The following is a 20,558-nucleotide window of genomic DNA, read 5'->3' as shown; positions in this document are numbered from 1 at the left end:
CAGCCAGCAGACTTCACGCACTCAGCAGCAGCTCGGTTGGCACTTGGGGAGCAGGCATCTCGTGGGTTGGGCAGGCTGGGAGGAGCACCGCGCCGCTCGCTGGCGTTCCACCTCTCGGCTCTCATAGTCGCGTTCCTGTTCACCCTCCTGGGTTTTTGGGTTTCTAACCAACAGGGCAGCCAGCAGGTGCGCTGGAAGCCGGGCAGCAACAGATGCACAAGCCACGCACAAGGGCTATCGGGGTTCTCTGCTCACAGCCGCAACCTCCGCAGTCGCCGTGTCACAGGTCCCCAGCACGCCGCCTCTGCCCCGCGCTCACACGGCTGCAGAACAGGCACAGCCCTGCCTGCAGCCTCACAGCAACGTGCTGCGAGCAGCCAGCTGCTGCTGGCCATTAAGTTCTCTCTGCAGAAGAAGTCTCCCACGCAGCAACCCCCCACCTTTTTGTTGTTGCAGTAAAAACAATTGCTCTCACCCCTCTTTTTGGTTGACACACATACGTACACACACTATATGTACACAATTTGGAACTGAGGATCTACACAACGAAAAGGAAGCCAGCACCGCTGAGATGGTGCACACATTCAGCAGCTGTCAAAGGAGAAGTCGTTTTACTTTCTTTTAAACTTGCAATGTTTGTCTTTATTTTGTTCTTTATATTTTGAAAGTGAAAAGAAATAGTATCCGAGTCAATTTCTTTTTTTCTTTTTTTTTTTTTTTTTTAAATATTTGTTCTATGTATTTACAAGCCTTAAAGTTGCTCTAAAGGTTCTGAAAGTATCACTAGTACTTTTTTTTCCCCAGGGTAGCACTGTTTTGAATGAGTTATTTTTGGAGCACTCTGGTCCGCAGCCGTTTTCTCAAATTCACTTCCTTCCGATCCAAGGTTATGTACTACGTTCAGTTACATTTCTGAAGCAAGCTGAGAGGCAGGCAGAAAAATCTGATGACAATTTAAAAAAAAAAATGGATCTCTTCCTCATCTAGCTTACCCCAACCCCCTTGAAAAGTTTTGTCTATTTATCATGCCTTGAAACAAAACTGAGGTGCATACGAAGGGGAGGGAAATTTATTTCTCTGCTTTTGTTCTATTATACAATTTGTTTACAGAAACTGCAAATTTAAAAATTACACTGGCATTTGCAGTCCTTAAAATAATAAATTAAAAGTTTTAAACTTTTTTTTTTTTGCTAAACAGGTTTGTTTTGCTTTGTGTATTTGAGTCCTCGTTTAAAAAGAAAAGAAAAAAAAAAAGATTAAAACAGAAAATATTTTCTATAAATAATACATGTATTTTGGTTTAGTGCTCCCGCCAGGTTTGAAGTTTACTGTTTTTTCAAGTACCTTTTTTTTTCCTCCATGATCACCTTTGTGTTTATCTATTTGTTACCTCTCCCACTCGTGCATGTGTGGGGGAAGGGGGTCTGCGCGAGAATTGGCCTTGCTGCACTGTGATTGGCGAAGACGTGAAACTTTTTAAAAAAATACTTAAATTGTTTTTTTGTGTGTGTTTTTGTTTTTGTTTTTTTTTCCTGTATTTTAAGTTTTAATTATCCTCCGACTCCTCTTCGGCCTCCCGTAGCCATGTGAAGAATGCTGTGACAGATTTCAGCGCTACTCCTTTCCCGTTCTGCTCTGCTGGGTCCTTGCTGCTTTCCCACTTGTAGAAGGCATCCTCTGATATTACCTCCTCGTCATACAGGCAATCGAAAAACATCCGCAACAAATCTGCAATAATGGAGTCAGGGGAGAGAACGTCTGTTAGTGCTGCGTCGCTGAAGCCAGCAGACAAAGACGCGGTTACGGGTAAGGGGATTAACGAGGCCTTCAGTGCAGGAGACACAAGTAAGAGGAAGACCTGCCCCTGAGTTATTGCTTCCTGGCTGCTCAGACACAGCTGAGGGTGAAGGCAGCTCCCTCCAGATAAGGGTTAACCTTCTGTTTTTTTGTCATCTCTGCATTACAGAGATTTGTTTTTTCTTCTGCACAGCTGATCATAGGAGCAAGCAAGAGCAAGAGAAGAGCCCACCTCTGGCCAAGCATTTGGGGAGCTGCACTTCTCTAAAAGCTGGAATCTGAACAAACAGAAAGACCGTACACTGTGTTATCTCATCTGCCACGTACAGAGGTAAAATTTTGTTTTTGTTGTCAGGAAAAGCACTTCTCTCCAGACTCTACTGCCAGACTGTAGCAGAAGCAACTCTTTGTTAGGCTGTCAAGGGTTTTAAATCCCCAGTACACAGACAACACTTACTGGGAGGCTGATCAAGTTTTACTATTGATGCTTGTAGTGCATAAAGTGCTTGTAGTTCCTTCTCTGTGTCTGAGTCTAGGTACTTGAGTAAGATCGGCACTCTCTGTTTGATAACAGCAGTGTCCACACGGAAGCTAGAGGAGTCCGCTGAAGGGAAGAGAAGAAAATAGGGTCAGCTGTGGTAGATGGCAGCAGGAGTAAATCTTCTATCATCTTTATTCAGACGGAAATCACTGATACTGGTTAGCATGGAGAGAGACAAAAAGATAAGAAAAAATAAGAAGTATTTCTGATCACTGGCTTTTTCTGGAAGTCTTGATTTTTACAGTTCCCCAAAGGCAGCTGCTATCTGTAGTGATCCTAACCAGCCTGCTTCATCTAAACTGTGCAGCACAACTCATTCAGCTGGATGTTCAAACAATGTACAATGGCTACAGCTAAAATTTCAGCTATATAGAAGGTTTTTAGTTTGTTTTTTTTTTTTTCCTAAAAATACTAAAGCATAAACAGAATCACCAGTTGCACATGACACTGGAGATCAGGAACATGCAAAAATACATGTTAGAAGTCTGTCAGCAACACAGATACATTAGCAGCTTTATAAGTAGATCAGACAACACAATTCAGTGATTTTTTTTGAAAACAAAAGAAAAAACCCTCTATTAGAAGCAAGGCCAAAAAGCAGAACAAAAGACGTTTCTGATACACTCCCAGCAAAGATTCCTAACTCTGCAACACCTGCCATAAAATTTTGCATCATTTCCCCGCTAACACTAGGTGGCATCAGAAAGATTCTGCTCTTATAGAAGAAAGGCACTGGGCTGTGCCTTTCCACTCACAGCCTTGCAGTGAGGAGGTGAAGTGCAGCCCATTCTCACTGCTGAGCCATGATTCTTACAGCTAGGAGCAGAAGTGGGTGCTTTATAAGCACAGTTTTTTGCCTTACCAGACACCAAGAGTAAAATTAAAGAAAACAACGTGAACTGGCCAGTCTGCAGAGCACCCCTGCGAGGCTGAGGCTCATGTGTCTGACTTAGGAATCCGCCTCCTCCATTTCAAACCATACATAGCAACTGCTGTACCTTCAAACAACCCATATACACTGTATTTCTGAAAACACAACACGCTTTGGACACAAGACTATTAACAAGACAGTGACACAAGCTGGCTTCTGTTCTGAAACTCACGTTTCCAACTCACACATGGCAATCTCAGGGAAGATCTTATTGCGCTCTAAAACTACCTGAAGGGAGGTTGTAGTGAGTTGGGAGTCAGCCTCTTCTCTCATGTAAGAGTGGTAGAACTAGAGGGAATGGCTTCAAGCTGCACCAGGCAAGATTAGGCATGAGGTTATGAAGTACTACTTTTCTGAAAGGGTGGTCAGGCACTGGAATGGGCTGCACAGGGAGCTGGTGGAGTCACCAACCCTGGAGGTGTTCAAGGAGCGTTTGGATTCTGTGTTGAGGGACGTGGTTTAGTGAGAACTGTTGGTGATGGGTGAGTGGTTGGACTGGATGATCTTGTAGGTCTTTTCCAACCTTTATGTTTCTGTGATTCTGTGATCTGTGATGGTTGAGTGCCCGTGCAAGCTTGCTGACAAAGGAGTGGAAATGCTAATTACCTTAGTAATGTCGAGAGCATTTCCACCCTCACTAGAAAAGTCAATGAACAATCTGGCATTACTCAGAGTCACCTGAAATGTCTGCTCATGCAAGGTCACTGGGCCATGTCAGGGCCTGAGCACAGCATAACCAGGGAAGTGCCTGGCCACTGCAGAGGAATGGACGTCCTGCTCTTGAACACTAGAATTCAATAGGGTTCAAAAATCTTGCATGATAAAAAGCAGTTTCAGAGGGGAGAAGAGAGTGATACAAACTTGAAAAATTAGTATATACTAACTCCTTGCACAGTCAGCTGCTATGGTGTTTACATTGCGAGTTACTCACCTATAATAGCTGCTTTACAGACTGCTGTCATTAAAGCTCTAAGGAATGTAGGTGAACTCATCTGGCTTTCATCTAGATTAGCCTGAAATCAAGAGTAAACGGACCAGTTAAAAACATGCTGGTGCTTAAGAGGAACTGTTTCCAAATTCCACTGCTGAATTTGGCAGGATGCTGAAGTTCAACAAAAGCTGCTGCAGTAGGAATCCAGTTCACCCCTGTGCAAAAACTCAACTTTCCCATTCACTTGGAAACAGCTCAGGTACACCAACATGCAACAAAAGTTCTCCTACGATCAGTGCACCATTTAATTACTCTCACCACTCATCATATGTCTTAATAAAGAAATAAATGAATAAAACAGTAACACTTGTTGTTTATAGTACTCTTATACATCTGCTATGAGCTTTTGAAACAAATTTTACAGAATGCTCCATGGACTTGTTTGCTCTGTAGAAGAAGCTCACAGAATGGCTATATAACTTGTCCGAGACTACAAAGAGAGCTTGTGGTGTCCTTAGATTTTCATGCTTCTTTCGTTCTGCTCTCTAACAGCCACAGAAAATACCATTTCTCACCCATTCCTCCAGCAACAGAAATAACTGGAATGAAGCTGACCAAGAGTTAGCTGTAAGCAGAGAGCAAACTGAATTGAGCTGAGTATCATTTCAGGCATAAGATTCAAAATAGGCCTTAAATAACACAGCCAGAGATACAGGGCAGTGCCTGATCTAGTCAGAAAGATACAGGTGAGAGCTGTCAGTGCCTCTGATAGTTTCCCACCATGGTGGAACAAACAGAGCAACAAGGAAGGGGGCTCTGTGCCAGCTACTTGATCTTACAAGCTGTCTCCTGGCAGTTTTCCTTCCAGATACCTCAGGCCTAGCACTGTATAAATGTAAGAGGATCTGAGAGACTGCAGAGATGCTCCTTTAGATGAGAAAATATTTACAAAAGCAGTTAATGAACTGTGTGCCCAGTGGTTGAAAACAGTCTTTGTACCTCTACCCAGTCAAAGATTTGTTCATCATTCGCCTTTTCCTCAACAATGAGTTTTTCTAGCTGCTTGTTCAGCTCTTCTGCAGAGAGTTCTTTCTCTGAAAGTGCTTCTGAGGAACTGGAACAGTCAGACTCCGTGAACTCCAACTTCTGCAACATCAGAAGTGACGATGAGGATTAGTTAAATAAACTTTTCTACATCAAGTTATGCCAAGTTGAGGCAGCAAGCTACACTTCAGTGTTTTCTGCATCTTTCAAATGCAAAGTTAACATTGCCATGATTTATATACTTTCTTCTGTTCCCAACCCTACAAAGCATTTTACAAAAGTGGGAATTTCATTAACCAGCAAAAACAACCAGGCATCCCAGAACTACTCCAGTCCTGCACAATAGAAAGTGCATGCTGCTCAACTAAAACTACAGAGCGCTGGAATGCAATTATCAGAGCCAGCATTTGCTCAAACAAGCTGCAGCTAATGCTCCGTTCTTGCAAAACATGATAGAGGATTTGCAGTGCCCCCATCAATCGCCAGGCTTTGGTGCTCCATTTCATTTCCTGCAGCACAGTACTTCTTAAGTGCTAAAGCAGGGCAGTGGGTCACTTGGGGCTCCCAAAGAAGACCTCCAGGTACTTCAATAGGAGCACAACCACCAGCTGCAAGGTGCCCTCTGTCAGCCTTGGTTCCTCTTTGTTGTGATCTCTGGGATCACGATGCAAGGTGGGACCAGTGAATACATGCTATCATTTGTTCTGACCCTTCTGCACAGTTTGTCCTGCTTGCTGCAAAACTCATTCCTGAGTTCATTCCCTTCTTTGGGAGAAATATATCTGCTGGCTGAAGCCAGCTGGTGGGACATGCTTGTCTGGAATCACAGAGAAGCCAGACCTGCTTCTGAAATCATATAACCTCATTCCAGAGCTGGAGACACTTCATCCCATAGCAACTACCCCTAAGAACGGGATTGGAAGAGGATTAGCAAATGCAACACACAAATCAGCACTGACAAAGTCATTAAGCAGAGGCTTGCTCTTCACTCACTTGTTCCATGAGAAAGGTATGTACATCCTCCCCTTCAGGTAAGTAGTCCTTCCAACTGAAGCCAGTCTCCCTCCATAAGGCTCCCACTTTCTTATGGCTCTAAAATACAAACAGATTGCCCATTTGAAAGACGTGACAGACAACCATGAGAGCTTACGCAAGCGGGAGTGGTGCAGCTGTGTCAGGGGAAATAAAGAACCATTCAGCTACAAACAAGATGCCCAGCAATAATGTGAAAATGTCTGGAAATCCCGTGCAAGAGAAATCATATACATAATCCTGCCACACGTATAGATAACTTGTAAAGTGGTCAGATGCCATGGTGATGGGTAATAAACAAGGCATAATGTGACACGTGGGGTTTGCAACAGCTTCAGCCAGAGATTACCTATGAGAAAGGACATGCCTGAGTAAGGCACAGTTTCCTATGGCCATGACAGAGTTGGCAGAAAGAGGAGTGTGATTCTTCTGACTGTCAGGAACTTCCTCTGTAACACATTCCACCCTGCCCTGGCACTGGCAAATCAGCTACTTCTAGAAAATTATTATTTACATGGCTGTTTTCTGTTCAAAGATCAAAGCTCCAATTTGTGTACACAGTACCCAAGTGTTCCATTTTGAGAATTTATTGCAAATGTTGAGGAAAACCTCTTTTGTAGCACACACCGTGCAGCATACGCTGTGCTGACCCTTTGGTAGCACGGCATGGGTATGATTCTGACAAGAACACAATCAGCTCTTTTCACTCCAAAGCTTTGCAAAATCATTGACCCCAGAGCACCTGCACGCGGGAGATCACTGCACAGTCCAAGTTAAATACTGATAAAAGCACCTTGATTTTCCGTTTACGAAGCAGATTACAATCTTAAATTTACAATACAGACTATTAAATGCTAACTGCGTGTAGTTCCTGCTACCATTCATCAGAATCTGACTATTCAACAAGACTGCTATTGCATGGAAACACGTGACTTGAAATAACCAAGTCCAAACACTAGCCTGGACAAGAGAATCATAAAGCAATGACAGAAACAGAAACCCAAGCTTGTCCGTCAGCTCCTCGAGCAGAGCAGCTCTCACAGAGCAGAGGAGAAAAAAACAAAATCCAGAAACAAACTGAACAAAAAACCCCATCACTGTCCAAAGAAGCATAAGACAAAAAGAAATCAATAAAATGTCACTATTTGCACTGCTAGACTGAAATGCTCTAGGAACAATTACCCCTATTTGAATGCATGCTTAAAAACAACCAAAAAGGCAAGTGAAGGATTTAACAGCGTTTAAAATAGATACTATTCAAAGTGCATATTTAGCTGGATTAAAAAAAAAAAAAAGACAAAAATGGAGACAGAGTTATAGGGAAACCACCAAACTGTTTGGACACACAACTGTGAAATGTGTAAGAGAGCTCTAGAAGTCACAGGGTGAAAAGGTGTCACTACCCCTAGTGATGGGTGAGTCTCAAGAGTTGGCAGGTTTAGTTTGGATAAGCACCCAGAAGTCTGAGAGGCCATCTGGAGCTTATCCGAACTCCCAGAACCTCTCCGGTCTGCAAGAACAGCTCTCTCGCAAGATTTCCGACACTTGCTGCTTCTGGTCAGCCCAGAAATACCTTGAGAATGTCCCTCTTGCAGTATTTCAGCACTCTAGCTTCTGGAAGAAGCCAGGTGCAAAGGTACCTGCAAAAGGGAAAAGTGATGAGAAAAAAAAAAGTTAACTCAACTTTCTGGAACCTCACAAGGCTTGGTTTGAAACTGGGGATGAAGAAGCAAGTTTTCCTAGGTTATCTGGACTGGCTGGCCCATCCCTAAGTATCTCCAAGTGGGAAATGTGAGCAGTTGGTTTCATGCATTGACACAAACTTGCTGCCTCCAGCTCATAGGAATGGTACTCCTGGACACTTACCATTTGTTTGCATAGAAGGTGCAAGATTTCAGCAAGCAAGACCCCGGCTCTTCCCACAGGAAGTAAAGGTTTGCTAAATTCTCTAGAATAAGAGAAAAACAGGTATATTTGCTTATAATCTTTTTTTTTTTTCTTTTTTTCCCCAAAGACAGTATTTACTCATCTAACATTGTTCCAAGTCTGGAATGCAAGGCAAGGGGTATGATCAAACAGAGGCAGGAAAACAGCTGTAGCCTCTGCCAGGGATAAAGCATTCCATCTAGCTAGCACAGCTGATAAAACAGACTTCATTGATGCAAGCGTGCTTGCCACAACAGGGCTAATTACAAATACTTTCTTCATTTTTGCTTGAGGTCAAATCCATTCAATTTTTATGAGGTGCTGCACTTGGGTAACAGGACCCTACAGGATAAGAGCTTCTGAGGAAAAAAGAGTCATGATTGTCTCAATACTACTTATTTAAGAAGGGAACCATTCAACTGACTTCTAATTCATCTCCAAATATATAATGAAGTGTACAAAGCGTAGGAACTCTGGTCCTGGGAGCAGCTTCCAGCCCTGCCAGCCAGGTTTGTGCCTGTGTTTAAGGCACTGCCCAGACAGCTGTCATTACACTCCGAGACACAAAGACACCTGCGTGACACCTTGCCCTCTCCAAATCTAATTCTCAGAACATCAGTGTGCTTCTGAATGGCACTGACTGTGCAGCATCAGGTTAGCTACTACTTCAGCCAGAGTAAACAAGACTGAAATATATTTACAGATAAAACTTTCACCCCTGAACCACGACTGAAGAGCAGCAAGCTCCGCAGCCCAGCTCTTGGTGCAAATCCTCAGTCCCAAAGGGTATGCAGCAACTAATAGGAGAAGGTGCACCTCTAACGTGGTCTGTCTTCTATCTGCCAATAAGAACCATGCTGTGGAAATGTGGCACAGTCAGGCAGACAGCTGGAGCTTGCCCGTCACTGAAGAAGAGCAGCACTGCTTACTGTATAAGTTCTCTCATAGAGATTCCTCCTTCTTTTAACATGGGGGTCACCAGCTCAGCTAGGTACAACCAAATATGGGGTATATCTATGGCCATATCATCTGCCATCTCCAAGGTATCTGAAAACCTTAAAAAAAAAGAAAAGAAAAATGTCAGGCATTAAGTACAACTCAAACTGAGACTTTTCCTGCAAAGTAAATCTGCATTTTAAAAACCCTCTGTTAAAAACAAAAGCAGACCACAAAAATAACAAAGAACACATCTGAATCTTATGCTTGCAAATGCTTTGAATTTGCCAGGGGCTGATTTCTTCAGGCAGTAGTGTGGAAAGAGCATTGCCTTGTGTAAAACCAGCAGCTAGGGATGATGCATCCAGAAAAGCTCCTTGGACAGTAGTTTTTATATCCCAGGAACATGTTTGCTAACTAGTAAACTTCACAAACAAAAGTGCTTTTTACATTTACAAGTTCAAATAAATGGAACCTTCTTTAAAAACCCAGGCATTGACAGAAGGATAAGGGGCCGGCTTCTTCCCCCACAAGCTATTGACACCTGCTGAAGAATGGACATCCAGAACAGAAAATGTAGCAGGCTGAGTTACAAAACTGTTCCCCAGCTCTGGATACAATTTCCAGCATAGCTCAAAACTCTTTTTCCTGAAAAGAGCCTGGTAGGTGGCTTCACTTTCCAAGCCTGATACTTCTATCAGGATCAAGATGATCATTTTTGCTTGATGATCTGCTTCTCCTGCCTATTTTGATCATAGTTCACTTCTCTCTTAAAAGCTTTAAGATTCTGGGGTTCAACTTCTAAGCAGGGGCTGTCTCCTTTGCTCTGTTCCTCATGTTCTCTGCCACTAATTCAGCTCTGGTTTATTCAAGCACTCGGGCCAGCAGCTGGTTTCCTGTTGTATCTCTCCAGACCTGTGCTATGACCACCACTCACCCCATGACCCCTAATTACACAGTAACCGTTGTGCATCAATCACTGTAGTGGTTTTCAGTGTTCTTCTCATGTGCCCACTGGAAACCACAAAGGGCAGCTGCCTTTTCATCATCCTCAGGAGCTGTTTTGCTCTCTTTGTGCTGTTTCCAAACCACACATCCCACCATTTCAACATGATCCCAGGTTACCTGGCATCAGAACTGCTTCCCTGCACCCGAGGAAGCGCAGGAACGGCTCTGATCACAGTCCATTACAAAATGTATCACTTCAGACATCGCAGCCATCAGTGACTGCATGGACGTGGACATGTGTGCTCCCTGTGCACGTATTTTCTTACTGCTGCTCCACATGGTTTGAACTTAGGCTGCCTAAACTTTTCCTATGAGCCACTCGATTTCATCACGACAAAATTCACTGCCAGACATGAGTGCAGGGGGATCACTGCTGCTGCTGTCAGCACCGTGACGAGATGTGACTCAAACCAAAGCAGGAAGACAGGGCTAAATACACAGAAATGTAGCATCTGAGAGCATTATTTCATCTACCTGTTCTCCAGCTGCTTGTCATGGTTATCCATTTTAATCATCCTGCTCGAAATCTTACCAAGGACAAGCTGGTACCCGGGAAGCTCTGGGAACACCGATCCTTTTGCAACTGGCTAACATTCAAATCCAGGCTGGGAACACCAGATCCAGAGGCAGTTATCATTTGGGAGATGAAATGAGCTGGTGGCCTGAAGCAGCTAAGGAAAGTCTGTTCTGTTTGATACCATATCTGGCCAGGCACCAATGTCACATCAAGTTTTTATCTTCCTCCTCCCCTTTTAAGCACATTCAATAACTTGCCAAAAGGCAAACACTGACAAATACACTGCAAAGCAGAAATCTGAACACGCACATTTAAATGTACACCTACGTATTAGAAATAAATACATAAATACAAAAATATTTACATTCATTAAAAGCATTTGAAATAATTTAAAATGTGCTAGAATATTTGTATTACTTGTAAGCACACCCAGGTGGAAATGCTCCTCCCAAAAGGATGTGTGGTGAGGGTAGGATGCCAATGCAAAGTGAGAAATCATTCCTCTCCAACACAAACAGTGCTCAGCTGCACTGAACACTCAAGAAAAGCATCAGTTTCTATGTGCAGAATACAAACCCCTTGAAGAAGTCCTGCTTGCTCAGCTTTCCTGACTGCACCAACTGATGTAATAACTGGCCCATGTGATCCCTGGTGATCTGACTCCTCTCCAGCGTTGACTCCACTCCCACTCGCACAAACACCGGCAGCAGGCTCTGGGCGCTCAGCTCCTCCACACACTGCATTGCTTCCTGTTTTGAACGACACGCAGGGTCATCTGCCTGAACTGCAAACATCAAAAGGTGCCAAAACGAAACAGAAAGCAGCACAGGAGGACGTCTGCTGCCAGTTCAGGGTGTGCTGCTCAGCAGCTGGCACGTGGCACGGGGGTCTTCTGATGGCAGCTCAGGACATCACTGCCTTTCAGTTTTACTTTAGAAATAAACATACAGCGAAGCCAAACCAGGCTCCTCACAAATCACCACTGAAATGGCAATCAGGAATCAAAAAAAGATCAAAATTATACCATGCTAGCAACAGGATTTTTAAAATACACACTCATGCTCCAGGGCACTGTTCGGCAGCTAAGTGTAGGGACAGAAGTTGTTCTGGATGTCACCAAAATCCCTACTACCTTACTTCCGTAACACATCCAGCCAAGTCCAAAAGTGGACATCAGGTTAGCTTCACTACTACCTGGGCTGGCTGAACAGAAATGCTACATTACAGCAACACGCTGTACAAGAAAGCAGAAAACATGGGTAACATTAAGAGGGAAATTTCCTCTGTATAAAGCTTTCACTTTCTAGCATGTATATTTTGCAACTTATGCAAATAAAACACTTAAATATAGACTGCCATAGCTCTGTTCCTTAGCCAAGTGTGCCATTAGCACAAGAGCTGGCCTATTAATGTGAGACAAAGCTGCATTTGTCAGAAACTGTCACCACATTTGAAGGGCACTGAGAATCCAAAGTTATCAAGTAACTGCAAACGAGCTGCCTCAATCTAATGTACTTTTGACCCAGATGTACACGTGTGACCCCCAAATAAATCATTATAAGGATACTCCCCTTTCTGATTTTAATTAGAAACACTGCGAAATGCAAACAGCAGTTCTGTTATAAGGATGCCAAGCTAGGAATATCCTTAGCACTGTCATTTCAAACTTTGCATGTTTTTAAATTTTATTTCAGCAAAAGATCAAACCAATCAGCTCTGCAGCAAATGTACCCCTTCCTGCAAATTCCCTGGACAGGCTAAAAATCCATTTACATGGGAAACAAAATTGCAACCTCTAACTAGGAAGTGATGACAGCTGCTCAGTAATCTTCAATGTTTATTAAAAATACTCTGGAGTGGTTTGTTCAATATTTAGTACTGCTTTATCTGCCTCCAGATCAGAACAGCACGTGCTTTGATAACTAAATGAAAACCTCAGTTTATTTCCCCACTAGCTCTTCTACTTCCAAAACTGCTGTTATAATGGAGCTGCTCAGTGGTTTGTGACAGATACACATACATCCTGCTGCTTACAACACACAAACTGGCCCACTTTCCCTACTTGTAGTAAGGCAGAAAACACCCATGGAGCCTGCTGCCACCCAAACCTCACAAGGTCCCACTGCTGCTGTGACCTCTGGGAGAACTGGGTACCATTGTTTCTGCAGAGAAACATCCCCAAGCCCCACAGCTGCAGACCTTTCTGCTAAGCAAGGATCTCACATTGCTCACCTTAAAATCATTAATATGCAAGAACTCATCAACAATAGATTTGCATTTTCTCTCAATTTCCTCTTCTGATAACGAAGGCTTCTCTTGAACTGGAGCTGGGGGAGCTTCTGGCTTGGCTGGTGAAAGCAGAGAAACAGCATTTGGGAAAGGAAAATCAGAACTGCTTCCAAAAATGACAGTTTGAAAACAGAAGTCACAGAGCCAACTCTGCTGGCTGGCCAGCCACAGTCCACAGCAAGCTCTACTGTGATAACCGAAACAAAGATGGTTTGCAGGCAGGAATGTGAGGGCTGTGCAGGGTGTGCTTCCTGGCTCGCCATCAGGCACACATCACTTCCTCCATGGTTACATTCTCTTCTCTACAAATACCCAGCAATTCTGTAAATCAACCTTTCTGCAAGGAAACTATGTAGTGACGTGGGATGCAGCACCTTCAAAGCACTCTACCTGCATTAAATAATTAAACTTTGAGCTGTTACAGCAGTTCTGAGGGTATGCTGTACCTTCAAAACATACTGTGAGTAACACCCATAAACCCTCAAACCTTCCAGAGCAGTGTGTGTGTGCTGTGTTGTGGGGGTCAAGATGTACTCCTCACAATTCCTACTGCAATAGCAGTTTCTGGATACTTTGCGTGCAAGAAGCAAAACCCAGTAGTTATTGCAAAAGCTGTGTTCACAGGGACTGCTGCCTTAAATGTCCTCAATACATCCTCACCAACAAATCAGGATCCAAAAGTGAGAGCTGCAGCTCTGACAAGGCGACAGGTCACCCCAGTGGGTGCCAGCACCATGCTGCACTGGGCTCTGCATGGAACCAGGGCTGGCAATGAGCAGAGCTAAAAGCTCCACCTGGGGATTCTGCCTTGGGAACAACCAGTTCCTTCCTCTGCTCCGGCCTGGAGAGGAGCCTACACTCTAAGGGAGTGCCTGTGGGCTGTGCTTCGTTATATCCTCCAGTTGTGCCAATCCTGTAACCAGCTGGGGATGAACAACCAACAAATGCAAAGGCAAAAAAGGAGGTCCCTCCAAGAACACACCGTGCTGTATGCTGACTCTGCTCGAGCTTTGCCTCCACAACTAATCACAGGAGACAAGATACACTAAGAAGATGCTCCTTGACACCGATTCTGGGGACTCGTATCCCAGGAACAGGTAGCAGCAGCAACGGTACCAGCAGGAAGGACAACACCATGTGCTCATGCTTTGTTGCTCCCTGCAGCCTTCAGCTCCAAGGAAACCCAAAGAGGAGCCGGTGGCAGAAGATGACGCTAAAACCTGTATGCATCAGCTGTGCTACAAACCTGTGAGGTTCTCAGCTATCACAGCTCAACAGCACATCACTGTGGGCCAAATATTCACACCACAGCACAGACACCCGTCACTTCTACTTAAGAATTTTCCCGTGAGCCTTTCCATGCATTCAGCAAGATCCCCGGAAGAGCCGCTTACCAGACTCCTTGACTTTGCTCCTCTCTGCCTCTGTGCTGTTCCTGTCCGTCTCCATGCCGCCTGTCAGCTGCTTCACCGTCTCCAGCATCTCTCTCCTCTGCTCCTCCTGTGCCAGATTGTCGAGTAGCAGCTCCTTACTGCTGCTGCCCCGGAGGAAGGTGTTGGGGCGGGACAGGGAAGGTGGGAGAGGTTTATCGTTCTTCTCCCTGCCCGTGCTCCCGCGACTGCAGAACAAAACCACACGCACTTGAAGGTACAGTAAGAGTAACCCCAGCTCGCAGTCCTGGTAATGACAGATCCTCAGCCCAGCAGGACTGCTGTCTCAACTTTTCACAGCTGTAGCTCCACGGATTATAATCACAAGTCTCAGAGACACACGAACGCAGCCAGCGCACACGGAGCAGGAAGGCAGAGCCAGAGAACACGTGGAAAAGCACCGAAGTCATTACAGCACCCATTTTAAATGTGCAGTGGTGAAGTCTGTGATGTAAAGGCACTGTTTCACTGTAAGGTAGTGCTGCATTTCTACTCATTTATTGAAAAAGAACCTCAAACAGAGCCAAAATGGAACAGCCTCCAGGTAATGAGAGCTGTATGCGAAGGAGGAGGGAATGCAAGCAAGGAATCAACACAACAGCATGCTAGCTGGTGTGTACTGCATGGAAGAACTAATGACTTCAAATGAACCACACATTTACAAAGTATGTCCCAAGGTAGTAAATTATTAAGGATTAATTCATGTTCCATGCTAGAGGCCGGAGTGGCTGCAGTCCTGTGTAATCAGGTGTGTGAGAACTGCATGGCCTCGTGTGTGCATGAGGCAGAGGCAAGGGCAGGCTTGGTCACATGGGAAGGGGCCAGGGACAGCCAGAGAGCTCTAAGAGCCTTGCTACATTTGGGCAAGGCTTTAAGCACGTTTGTTGGATCAACAAATCCAGTGACCTGGCTGAACACATGACCACTGCATTCAACTCCCGTGTTTTATCTGAACGTCCCTGAATGCGTTACGGACCGCTCACACACGTGTCCTTTAGAAAGGGTGATGCAAAGTGGAAGCTAAAACATTCGTAACTCCTTTAAAATTTAATACCACTTGCCTCTCGTATAATACTATGAAAGATGAATTTTAAGTCAGCTCAAAGTACACATGGGGGAAAACGACCCTGCCATTCCTGGAAGCTCCATGAGATTCTCATTGTTTTCATTCTTCCAGAAGCTAGAGCAGCGAGTGGAAGAGCAAGCACAGAGAGAGCAGAAGGGAAAACTCACTGGCAGGGCAAACCTTACCTTGTTAAGGCCCTGCGAGAATCTAGTTCTGAGGATGCAGATGAGGCAGATACAGATGAGACTGGAGGCTGCAGCGCAGAAAATCTGTTCAAACTAGTGGCACTTGGTCGTAGGGAGTCTGGGAGATCACAAAGGCAACACAGAGAAGAGGAACGGCAAGGTCAGTAGCTGCCAACACCTCAGCATCACAAAGGCATTTAAGCAGTTGCTGTTTTCAGAGTGATGGGGAGGGAATCAGTGGGAAAAGGCTGCTCCTGCTCCATCTGTCCTTTACCTCTGGCAGCAAAGCAGAGGGACACACCTGCTTAATGCTAATTAGTGCTGGTAGAGCCTTCTCCATCTGACTGTTTAGAAAACACCCCAAATCAACAGTCCCATCCTAGAGAAACAAACAAATAAAGCCGTAGGAGAAATTCTTCTCTCAGGCTGAGAAACAAGGAGATTGTGCTACTTGTCACAAGCAGCACTGCACACTCAGAGGGGCACAGGTGCTAACCCACTATGTCACCAGTTCCTCCCCTGCTTTGAAGCTGCACAGAGGAGAGGCTGTAAGAAACTCCTGTTGTGACAGGATCAGCAGAGACACTCTGAGCTGTGCTCAACTCAGAGCCCCTGTGAACATCCCCCCTGCATCATTCAACATCAGCCCGACTGCAGCACGTTTTCCTCTTCTGAGCTAAACAGACAGTTATCTTGAGGGAGATCACGTGGGACAGCTGGGGACTGGGGCTGCACAACACGGGTTCATGAAAGGCAGGTCCTGCCTGACCAACCTTCCATGGCAGAGAGACCCGCCTGGTAGATGAGAGAAAGGCTGCTGACGAAGTCCATCTAGAGTTCAGCAAAGCTCCTGACTGCCTCCCACAGCTTTCTCCTGGGGAAGCTGCAGCCCATGGCTGGGACAGGTGCACTCTTTGCTGGGTACAGAACTGGCTGAGGGCCCACAGAGTGGTGGTGAATGCAGTTACATCCAGCTGGCGGCCGGTCAGTTGGTACTGGAGCCGAGGGAATGGAGCTGTGAGGGATCTGGTGCACAGTTCTATGGGGAGTGGCTGAGGGAGCTGGGATGGGTTGGTCTGGAGAAGAGGAGGCTCAGGGGAGATCTCATCACTCTCTACGAATCCAGAAAGGAGGCTGTGGTGAGGTGGGGTCAGCCTCTGCTCTCGCCTAATTAGCGACAGGATGAAAGGCAATGGCCTCAAGTTACACCAGGGGATGTTCAAGTTGGATGTCAAGAAAAAATTCTTCTCTGTGAAGGAGTGGTCAGGTGCTGGGATGGGCTGCCCAGGGAGGCAGCTGAAGCACCATCCCTGGAAGCGTTTAAGAAATGCTTAAAAAATGTTTACATGTCATACTGAGGGATGGTTTAGTGGGAAAATATTGGTGGGAGGTGTATGGTTGAACTGTATGGTCTTGGAGGCCTTTTCCAACCTTGGTGATTCTATGATACTAAGATTCTGTGACAGCTGAATCCCACTTCAAACCATGGACGGTCCTACTGAGGGGGTTCACTGTCGTGTTACCACTGCAATACACCACAATGTAGGGAATGCATTTGTGTCTGCTCCCACCAAATCTGCTCCTGGTAAGAATGATGACAGGACAAGGGAGAGTTTTCAAACAAAAGAGGGGGGATTTAGGTCAGATGTCAGGGGGAAATTCTTCACTGAGAGGGCGGTGAGGCCCTGGCACAGCTGCCCAGAGAAGTATGGGTGCTCTGGGCAGCCTGAGCTGGTGGGGGGCAGCCAGCCCATGGCAGGGGTTGGAACCAGATGATCTTTAAGTTCCCCTTCAACCCAACCATTCTGTGATTCTGAAGGTGTTCTCTGACAGCTGGTAGCAACGCAGAAGGTGAGGATGTGTCCCTACTTACCCATCTCGCTTGCCTTTGCTCCACCACTGCTGCCCTTTCCCCAGCTGCCCAACTGGGCTTTAGGCACAAGCTGAATCTTCTCATCTATTGTGGGCTGTAAAACACATCAGGACATATGGTTACAGAGGAACAGTTTGCTTCTCATTTATAAGCAGAGTATTTACTTTGTGGAAGTATCCACTCTGTGAATACTAAAACACACTTAAATGCATTTTGGAAGACTAATCTCTAGCCAAGAACAGAGGATGCAACCAACAAGGGCTGTTACAAACAGCCTCGTCCAAAGTGTCAGTGAAAGACACTCATAATGACCATTAGCTTTATTTCATTAGAAATTACAAAGTTCTTCAAGGAGGAAAAAGTACCATATATCAGTTCTTGGAAGACATTCAGTTTGTTATGATGAGTAAAACAGCTCTCCAGTCCACTCCATGTACCAGGAATGGCCCTGGGGTGAATCTGCACAGTACTAGAATTGAAAGGGCAAAGTACGACAATAGGCTGCAGAATTTGGAGGGAACAGTAGTGTTTGACAAGAAGAGAACACTGATTTTACGGTGCTCAGTAGGTGAATTTATTGATAAAGAGGTCATGATCCTGAAGATCTCTTTGTACGAACTCTTCTCACCTTCCAACAACGCAGCAGTTGTGGACCTTGATCTATTTGTACTGCACTTGCATTAAACAGAGCAGAAGGACTTTTCCCAGGTGAGCTGTAAGCCCAGATAAAAGCGGGCTGAATCTCTCGTGAATTAAGTTCTGAAGGTTGCTTTATGACTTCCACAAGAAACAAACTGAGCTTGATCTGCAGAAGGACTGTAGTCTGTCAGGTTCTGCTTTACTGTTCTCTGAATATCTGGACACTGAGGGCAAAACTCAGGCACAGAGCCACTAACTGGGAAACACTCACTTATGTCAGAATTCTTCTTGGTAGGACAGACTAATGCAACCAGGCACCTTGTTGCTCTGAGTGAGCCCCGTGCTGTCACCTACCTTGGTGATTTTAAGGAACTTGGTAGGGTCCAGCACTCTGCTGTTCTTTGTCCCCTGCACAGTGTTCCATCCGCCTTCATCAACCCGCTGGACACCTGCAGACAACAAACACACTGCCTTCAGCTCGTCTCTGCTGGCCCCTGGTGCTCCAGGAGACTGTGGGTGATCATCTCCCAGTTCAGGAGGAGGAGAAAAAGAAGATGGCACGTTTCTGCTGAGCCTGACCACAGTTCTGTGCAGAAATTACCTCCTTCAGAACGTTTCTTTGGATTAATATGACATCTAAATCTGCCTTGCTACTGTTAAAAAACAGTCATAACATTAAAAAAAAAAAAAATGAACAGCATTTTTCAAGGCAGACTCCTGTTTACAGAACAATTTCTGCTTGCTCTCATTCTGCTTCAGTATGGCTGCACATACTGTGTGTTAACAAGCTCAACAAAGGAGCAGAAGACATGCCTTGGCTAACTAGAGCCTGCACTCACTGCACAGATTTCAGCAGTGCCAGAGACAGTCAAGGTGCACAACCATCCAAGCAGTTCCCTACCTTCTACTGACAACAATTTCAGGCTAACAGAAACAAAGTCTGTGTGCATTTTCTTTGTGCTCTGTTTTCGCAGAAGGGACCACAATGCCTCAGAAACCAAGCAGGTTTGCCTGCTTTGGTTCTACGCCTCTAAAAGAATCGGTCACTTTACATTCATGTTCAGGTAGTGTCAACTCCAAGGGCTGGTAGCAACTGAAGGTGATGCTAAAACACCTCACAACTTTAACTGCTAAAGACAACATGGTTACTCTTGAAATCAGATGTTATTCTCTTGAAATTAAATGCTGCTGTACACAAAAATGGATGGCAAATCTGGCTCCTGGAAGGAACCTGTTAGAACAGATTTCTGACACGGCTTGCATGAACATGAAACCCAAGCACTACTAGCCTGTGATGTTTATTTTTTACCAATGGAGTTGACCAAAACACAGCCAATCCATGGTGCACCTGTTCCTCTTCCAGCCTCAGTCATGATATGGTCCCAAATCCCTTTGCTCGTTGCATTTTGGAAAAAAAAAAAAAAGACTTCTATAGGATTCTGACCATGGTCACTGGATATGAAACGAGTGAAGTGAGAAACCTGACTTTTATTTTACCTGGTCTCCTCTTCTCTTTGGTCATGAGTTGTTGGACCTTCCTTTGTTCTTCCTGCTCTTCTATCTTGGCTTCTTTATGAATCTGCTCAATGGTCTTCGGGCCTTGGTCTGCTCTCCGTGAAACCCAGTTGCACTGAGAGAGAAATAAATGTGCTTGTGACATTTCTGAGAGTGGAGCATCATAAATGGGTTATTTTGAGCACACTGAAGGAGGCCTAAACCTCCCTAAACCCTGTGACGTGTTAGTGAGGCTGCGCTCCAAGGGACTGCAGTTGGGTCATGCTGCTGAGACGGTTATCCCAGCACCAAGCTCAGAGCTGTAATTCTGGCACATTGGCTGTAACAGATCTATTGGACTGAAGGCTGCAGTGAAGACCTGACTGTGAGGAGGCACGACTGAATTCCATACGTTTTTAACCCCTAGCATCTTGAACATTTCCAGTTTTCCAGTCTTTCTAGGTGCAGAGAAAGAGATGGGCTAGAGGAAGGGTGCTGTGGTTCTCCCTCTGCTTACTACTGGCAGCATTCATTGGAGCCCCTCCTCCAAGGCTGAGGAAAAAGTATGAACATCTGAAAATACAGAAGTGACAGAGTCCTGGAACAGGCTGCCCAGAGAGGTGGTGGAATCTCCTTCTCTGAAGATATTCAAGACTCTCCTGGACGCCCTCCTGAGCAACCTGCTATAGGGAACCCTATGCTGAGAAGCCCTCTTCGCTGAGAGCCCAGGCCTGACGCTTCGGTTCTGTTCAAAACCCTCACTTGATGACAACGGGGCAGATCCCTGTTCGCACCGTGCCTGCACCAACTGGTCTCCAGTTTGTCATTTCTGCAGCTTAGTTAGCTGAACCACAACAGCCAGTATTAGTAAAGCAGCACACCTGTCTGCCAGCCCTGCCCTTTAGTGAGACAAAAAAAG

The 20,558-nt window shown here is 45.2% G+C and overlaps 1 protein-coding gene across 14 annotated transcripts in view; it reads right to left on the bottom strand.

Moving 5' to 3' along the window:
- Window positions 1–1,199: 1,199 nt before the first annotated feature.
- The window catches only part of EIF4G3 (eukaryotic translation initiation factor 4 gamma 3), a 91,558-nt gene continuing 72,199 nt past the window's right edge, over window positions 1,200–20,558 (bottom strand). For 9 of the 14 annotated variants that reach the window (XM_085242098.1, XM_085242107.1, XM_085242100.1 and 6 more), the window contains 14 exons: window positions 19,643–19,775; window positions 18,500–18,594; window positions 17,507–17,600; window positions 15,634–15,751; window positions 14,347–14,570; window positions 12,896–13,035; window positions 11,240–11,412; window positions 9,132–9,257; window positions 8,143–8,224; window positions 6,238–6,336; window positions 5,200–5,346; window positions 4,201–4,282; window positions 2,255–2,401; window positions 1,200–1,728 (listed from right to left, as the gene is read on the bottom strand). In XM_085242098.1, coding sequence (XP_085098224.1) covers window positions 1,547–1,728; window positions 2,255–2,401; window positions 4,201–4,282; window positions 5,200–5,346; window positions 6,238–6,336; window positions 8,143–8,224; window positions 9,132–9,257; window positions 11,240–11,412; window positions 12,896–13,035; window positions 14,347–14,570; window positions 15,634–15,751; window positions 17,507–17,600; window positions 18,500–18,594; window positions 19,643–19,775 — 1,842 coding nt within the window. In that variant the 3' untranslated portion in view covers window positions 1,200–1,546. The remainder of the gene's footprint in view (window positions 1,729–2,254; window positions 2,402–4,200; window positions 4,283–5,199; window positions 5,347–6,237; window positions 6,337–8,142; window positions 8,225–9,131; window positions 9,258–11,239; window positions 11,413–12,895; window positions 13,036–14,346; window positions 14,571–15,633; window positions 15,752–17,506; window positions 17,601–18,499; window positions 18,595–19,642; window positions 19,776–20,558) is intronic. The other 5 variants (XM_085242102.1, XM_085242105.1, XM_085242106.1 and 2 more) reach the window with 1 other exon arrangement.

This window comes from Meleagris gallopavo, chromosome 23, assembly GCF_905368555.1.
Source record: "Meleagris gallopavo chromosome 23, MGAL_WU_HG_1.1, whole genome shotgun sequence".
In the NCBI taxonomy this organism is placed as follows: domain Eukaryota; kingdom Metazoa; phylum Chordata; class Aves; order Galliformes; family Phasianidae; genus Meleagris; species Meleagris gallopavo.
The sequence above is the reverse complement of the archived record's forward strand: the minus strand, read 5'-3'. Positions and strand labels throughout refer to the sequence as shown.